Consider the following 7,393-nt stretch of genomic DNA (forward strand, 5'->3'; position numbering starts at 1 on the left):
GAGACGTTTCGCCCTCCATCCAGGCTTCATCAGTCTGAGGAAACACCAAACAAAACTGATTCTCTCCCAACAGCTTATTCCAAAGTGGAAACAAAACAGTTATGTTGGTGCTAAGATGGTCTCTGGGGCACGCCTTTTCCTCCAGTGCCTGCCCTCTCCCTCATCGATAGTCATGTCAAACTGGTTCAAAACACCAAAGTCCATGCTCAATAATCCAGGTATAAAATCCAACAATGTTTACTTTAGATTAACTTTGTTTGGCATCTAATAAAGCCATGCATCTCTCTGTTGGAGGTGAGAATGCTCAGGTAGATCTTGTCAGACAATGTGGTGTCTGGAAAATGTTTGGAAAAAATGATCCAAGTCTTGGATGTTCATTTGAACATCATCATTACCATCAAGGTCAAACTTTTCTTAGACCTTTGCAAAACTATGCAGATCCTTGAATGTAGGTCTCAATTTGCCTTAAGATTATGCTTTACGGTTGTACTGTGGTCCAGCAGATTGTTGCACATCACTCCTGAAACTTTTCTCCATCCTGCCTGGACTCTCTTTTTCATCTCTTCACCACATTCCCCATTTTCTTGGACAGTGGACCCCAAGTACTTGAAGTCCTGCACCTTTGTGACCTCTGCTTCTTGTAACCTCACTGTTCCACCTCCTCCCTCTCATTCACACATGTACTCCGTCTTACTACAACTGACTTTCATTCCTCTTCTTTCAAGTGCATACCTCCATCTCTCCAAGTTCTCTTCTTGGTCTTCGACTAACAGTAGCACAATTTCTGCCAGCACTCTGTTTGTCAACAGCACCGGTGGTGGTCGTTGTTAACCTGGGCTTCGACCGATCCAGTATGGTGTCGCTTTGATGAGATAGCATATTAGTTTTGGCAAAAGTGTTTTACGTTGGATGCCCTTCTTGACACAACCCTCACCATTTACCCGGGCTTGGGAGCGGCACAAGGGATCCACTAGCTTGTGCTCCCTGGTAGCTGGTTTATTTTTAACTAGTTAAATAAGGTTAGGTTTTATTCTCCTCAAAGAAACCCTAACTGTCATGAAGTTAAAGGAGCTTCCAGGGTTAGTGTCCAATGTGTTTGATCTCCTTGTTACCCAGAAAGCAGATGAAAGTTTAGTTATTACCCAAATTATTTTATAGTTATAACTTATAAATTGTTCAAAGTCTGTGGTTATAAAGAACAAACAGTGGTGGCAGCAAAAAAGCAGCTACTGTCAGTCTGGCCTGACATCCTTCTAGGAATATATTTCTTCCAAAATAATAGTTTCATTCAAAATTAATGGCAATTTAGAATTACTTTAAAATCTTTAAAATAACATTCAAATCTATCTTTGTTTTAAAACTATAATAATCCCCTTTAATCCCAGTCGGACTAATCAATCCAGCCAGAATTAATCTGCTTCTCTAAAATGAATCTGTTCAAAGAGCTATCTACAACAGCTAACGTATTAATTGTTCATATTCTTTCCACAGAACCTGTCTTTAAAATATCTTAACTATCAGGTTAAATATGCATAAATATAGTTATTAAACCTTCCTGTATTAGGCCTTAGGAATGTACAGTATTTGCACGTGTTGGTTTATGTTCTAAACCTGATATGTAAGGTCACATTTTGTTGCAGGTGTGGAGGCTCGCAAAGTCTTTGATGACGCCCAGTTAATGCTTAGTCGTGTTATTGACCGAAGCAGTCTGAAGGGGCGGGGCTTGGTGGGTTTCTGGCGTGCTCAGAGTGATGGTGATGACATCAACGTGTACAAAGATGATGTTCCTGTTGGCAAAGACACAAAGCCTATGACAACGTTTCATGGCTTACGGCAGCAGGTAAAGAACTGTGTGTGTCTTCAGTTTCTTTATTTGATTCTTCTACTTCAGTTTAAAGGATTGTGATGGGCAGAGTTGGGTTTTGAAGTGTTTCTTAGTTTACACAGAGTTACTGAACTTTGCTGTTTGTGTGTTTTGCAGGCAGAGAAGGATGGCTCTAGTTTAGAGCCCTACCTGTGTATTTCTGATTTTGTGGCTCCTCTTGACAGTGGAGTGGCAGACTATATTGGAATGTTTGCTGTTAGTGTGTTTGGAGCTGAGGAGCTGTGTCAGCAGTTCCAGGCTCAAGGGGACGACTACAGCAGCATCATGGTGAAAGCTCTGGCTGACCGGCTGGCTGAGGTACTGTTCTCGGAATCTTCCTGGAAACCCAAAATATCCTCTACTCAATAACTTGTTCTGAACGTACCGGATGAAACCAAACGGGGAAATCAGTGTGTAACAAAACAAGAAGTATGTTGAAATTTTGGGCATTTTTTTGGTAGCAATACATACAACTGTCCAGTGCCAAGTATGTTTTGAGCAGTATTAGGTTTTATTATTATTTTTATTTTTCTTGTTTCGGCTGCTCCCTTCTTCAGGGGTTGCTACATCGAACTAAGTCGCACCAAGATTTGGCAGTTATTTTTTACACCAGATGTCCTTCCTGACACAACCACTGACCACCGAGCTACGTGGAGCAGAGAGCTGCTGCCTTGGTCACCATGGGGAGCAGATGGTGGAGGTTAAGGGCCTTGCTTAAGGGCCCAAAGTTGGGCAAATGAGAGTGGAGGCAGGTGTGGATGTTTCACCTTTTCCACCTGCATTTTGATGTTGTTGGTACCGGGAGTTTAAAAGGCAATCTTCCGATCACAGGTCCATTTTCTCTAACCTCTGCGCCACCGCTCCCCTAATGAGCAGTATTAGGTATTGCTACCAAATAAAATCTCTGTTTGTATGATCTCTTAGTATAAACATCATAACTCCTACATCATCCTATTTTTCTTCTTGTGTACATTTTGCCCTTAACCCACAAACTTTTACATCCCACACTGTCTTTGCTGCTTTTAATTTTACTTCTGTAACAGTGTTTCAGTGTCACATACAAGACTGGTATAGTAACCACAGGGTTTTGGGTCATTTTCTGTGTTTCTGTGGGGGCGAAGACATTTCTAGAAACTATTCTGTTTGCAAAGACATTTCTAGAAACAACAAACACTTTCATGTGTTTTGAATGTCCAGAGGACCAGATTTAACTTTTTTAGATTTTTCTACCTGGATTATTGAGCATGCATCAGGATACTTTCATGTGTTGTTTTTAAAATGTGTGTTTTCATGTGGACAAGGCCTCACAAATACCGAAACTTTCCAGATGAGGAAGTGGAGTTCTCAGCATATGAATTCAGCTCACTTAAATGGAGTGTCTCATGCAGTTTGAAGTTTGCAACCCGGCACGGTTCAGTTTGAACTTAGAAAGCTCTTTAGATTAGAGATGCACGATATTGGATTTTTGGCCGATATCCAATACGCCGATATGTTAAAAGTTATTTGGCCAATAATCAATACCAATATCGATATTTTTTCCCACTAGACCTACTTACAGAGAATACATAGCTTTCTCTGCTGTGGAATTAAAATACTACAATATTCTGCATGGTGTTTGTCAATTTGGTCTGCCACCAAATGCAGATGCCAAAACGGGGCTGAAAATGATGTAACACTTGAACTGAGATTATGTTTAATGTCAAATTTATTCATGACATTTACTCACTAACACAATGACAACACTCTTAACAGTGCAAATTTGTAAATGTTCACAAATCTAAACTCCGTGGCGCACGTGATGTCATAACATTGTGCTGGCAGTGCAAGCATCCTTGTCACTGGGTTGTAATACAAAAACGGCGCCTTTTTTTATCGGTGAGTTATTTTGATTTAATGGCCGATGTCCGATATTTAACTTTATCGCTAATATCGGCCGATACCATGCCGATATTATCGTGCATCCCTACTTTAGATGAGAAATGAAGTATCCTCAAGTTCATTTGCTTTGTTTTAAACTCTTACAAGATACCTCAGGGAGTAGATTCTTTAATAATTGAACTTTTACGGTCCTTTTTGTTCTTTAGGCATTTGCTGAGGAGCTACACACTCGTGTGCGTAAGGAGCTGTGGGGTTACAATACTGATGAGGTTTTGCAGGCCTCAGATCTTCACAGGGTTCGATACCAAGGTATTAGACCTGCTCCTGGCTACCCCAGCCAGCCTGACCACACAGAAAAGATTACCATGTGGAACCTGGCCGATGTTCTTGAGAAGACAGGTGAGATCTCTGAAACTCCCGTTGCTTTCTTTACGAAATGAAACACCAGTGGTGAACTGTGATTGTAAGAGCTAAACCTTCCTTCAGGATATAATATTGTAGCAACATAGTAAATGGTAACTTTGAAGACGCTACAAAGTCGCAGTCCGATAATATCCCTTTACTTTTAGTTTCACAACCCAGATACTGAACAGAAAATGTTTTCCTCCTTTTTTAACAAGTACAGCATCAGACTTGTGATGTGTGACCTGTGTTTTTGTTCTACCCACTCTACATTAACAATGTGATTGGTTCATTTTCCTGTTGGTTATTAAATAAGCTCATCCTGGGGGTACTTTGAGTGATCTCAGCCTTCTCTCCTGATAGTGAAGTACTAACCAATGAGAAAGAAACATCAAACCTGTTTATATATGTATATAATTTTTGAACTCGACATTAACATAATAAAACCCGAGTAGAACTCGAGTATATGATGACGTCATAGATCTCAAGATACAAAAATAAATAAATAAATAAAACCGCAAAAAAAGGTAATTATTTACAAAAAAGGTCCAACAAAACATTGGGAGCATATATTATGCTCCTACCATTTATCATACTGCAAATAAGTCACAGGAAAAACTAAACTATTAGTTATTATTATTAAACTGCAAACGTGAAGAAACATGCAGCACGTCAAAAACAAAACTGAAGCCGAAACTGGTTCTGGTTCCGTGGATTGGACCCGGTGTTACACCATACTCTGTGACCTGCAACAGTGCAACACCGCCCCCTACGCTCATACGGTGGTCACATAATATGACGTCACTAGGGATACCCGACCTTACATTTTTTTTTTTTTTTTTAATTAACATTTTTATTGAGAAAGCACAAAATATATTACAATGACATAGTTAAAATACAATGCTTTTGCTTTCTTATTTTTACCTTTTTTTTTAAGAAAAAAGAAGAAGAAGAAGAAAAAAAACAAAAAAAAAAAACAAACCAAAATAATACGAACACACAGGAACTGGGGTGAGGGTGGCGGGGTAGCCAAATTATAATCCCGTCATTGATATCACTGTTCAAGTTACTGCACCAATCTATATAATGGCAAGGTTTATATAAAGTCAGATCTCACAGGTTTAACATATTCCGTCCATTTAGACCATATTTTATAGAAAGTATCCCTTTGCACTTTGACAGAAAAAGACAGTTTTTCTAGTGTATAAATTTCTTTCACAACATCAATCCATTCTTCAATTCTTGGTGGTTCAGGTTTGAGCCATCTCCTTGTTAGAGCCTTTTTACTCGCAGCCAGTAAGATGTACAAAAGTTTTTTATCACTAGAGTTCAAATTGTCCACTGGCATGTTACACAAAAATATGCTTTCAAAAGTTAAAGGAAACACAGATGAAAAAACTTTCTGTAAATGTTCGTGGATCAAAGACCAGTATTGTTGAATAACTTGGCAGTCCCAAAAAATATGTAAATGGTTGGCCCCTTCTCCCCCACATCTCCAACAAGTATCCCCAGTTCCCTGATACCTTTTCTGAGCAGGAGTTATGAAAAATCTTATTATGTTTTTCCAACAAAATTCCCGCCAGACTTTCGATCCTGTTGTCATCCACTGTACCTTACATATGTGGTCCCAACTTTCCTTTGGAATTGACAGGTTACCTTCTTTTTCCCACTTCACTTTAATATAAACTGTGCTGTCTTTCTTACACCGCAAGATGGCGTTGTACAATCTGGAAATAATTTTATTTGCTGTTCTAGATTCAGTCAGTGATGTAAATGTTTCCACCAATCCTAGATTATGTAAAGGTACTTTCAGATCCTGATTAAAATAATTTCTAACTTGTAGATACCTGAAAAAATCGTCTGGGCCTAGATCATGTTTACCTTTCAAGATTTCAAAACTTTGAAGTGCCCCCTTGTGGACAAATGAATAATAGTTGGTTAGGCCTTTTAAAGTCCAGTTCTTGAATCTGTCATCATATTGATTTGGAGTAAAGTCTGAATCATAAGCACACCACCTTAAGATTTTAGAGACGTTTTCCAAACCACATATTTTAATTGCTTCATTCCAGGCAGATATCATTACTTGTGATATGGGTTCATCTTCCAAATGGATTTTCTTCTGCAATTTTTTATCAGCTATTATAGCTTGAACCGGTATTGTTTTGATAGTTGTCCCTTCCACATCTTTCCATCCCGCAGTGTAATCAGGACAGCACAAACATACCAGTGGTCTCAGTTGAGCTGCACAATAATATTCTCGTAGACAAGGGAGCCCATAACCCCCCTTTTCTTTCTTCAATTGTAAGGTTTTATATTTAACTCGGGCTTTTTTCCCTTTCCAAATGTATTTTAACAATATTTTATCCCATTCCCCAAATTGTTTTGAGGATATGGGAACTGGCAAAGACTGGAATAAATACAACATTCGGGGAAGAATATTTAAACCAATTGACTCAATCCTGGAATGTAGGTCCAAAAAAGCTATGGCATTCCATCTTTGTATATCCAAATTTAAAGCTTTATTCAGAGGGCCGTAGTTGGCCTCAAACATTCTAGTGGGTTCACGATGTATTACCACTCCTAAGTACTTAACACTGTCCCCGTCCCAATTCCAATCATAACTATCTTTAATTTCAGCCCGACCTTACATTTTTAACCTCGATAGATGTCCTAGCAATCGATGTGTAGATTACTTGAGTACTCTGTTAATGCCCTAGTGTGTGTATACAGGTCCTTCTCAAAAAAAAAAGCATATTGTGATAAAGGTCATTATTTTCAATAATGTAATGATAAAAATGAAACTTTCATATATTTCAGATTCATTGCACTCCAACTGAAATATTTTAGGTCTTTAATTGTTTTAATACTGATGATTATGGCATACAGCTCATGAAAACTCAAAATGCCTGTCCCAAAAAATTAGCATATCATGAAAAGGTTCTCTAAACAAGCTATTAACCAAACCATCTAAATCAACGACGTAACTCTAAACACCTGCAAAAGATTCCTGAGGCTTTTAAAAACTCCCAGCCTTGTTCATTACTCAAAACCGCAATCATGGGTAAGACTGCCGACCTGATTGCTGTCTAGAAGGCCATCATTGACACCCTCAAGCAAGAGGGTAAGACACAGAAAGGAATTGCTGAACGAATAGGCTGTTCCCAGAGTGCTGTATCAAGGCACCTCAGTGGGAAGTCTGTGGGAAGGGAAAAGTGTGGCAGAAAACGCTGCACAACGAGAAGAGGTGAC

At 38.9% G+C, this 7,393-nt stretch overlaps 1 protein-coding gene across 1 annotated transcript in view; it reads left to right on the forward strand.

Annotated features, from left to right (window-relative positions):
- mtr (5-methyltetrahydrofolate-homocysteine methyltransferase) overlaps window positions 1-7,393 on the forward strand; it is a 103,835-nt gene that overhangs the window by 85,690 nt on the left and 10,752 nt on the right. Inside the window, exons 28-30 of the mRNA XM_037691576.1 lie at window positions 1,641-1,840; window positions 1,982-2,182; window positions 3,949-4,141. Of these exons, the coding sequence (XP_037547504.1) occupies window positions 1,641-1,840; window positions 1,982-2,182; window positions 3,949-4,141 (594 nt within the window). The remainder of the gene's footprint in view (window positions 1-1,640; window positions 1,841-1,981; window positions 2,183-3,948; window positions 4,142-7,393) is intronic.

This window comes from Nematolebias whitei, chromosome 17, assembly GCF_014905685.2.
Source record: "Nematolebias whitei isolate Nwh7 chromosome 17, NemWhi1, whole genome shotgun sequence".
Lineage (NCBI taxonomy): Eukaryota > Metazoa > Chordata > Actinopteri > Cyprinodontiformes > Rivulidae > Nematolebias > Nematolebias whitei.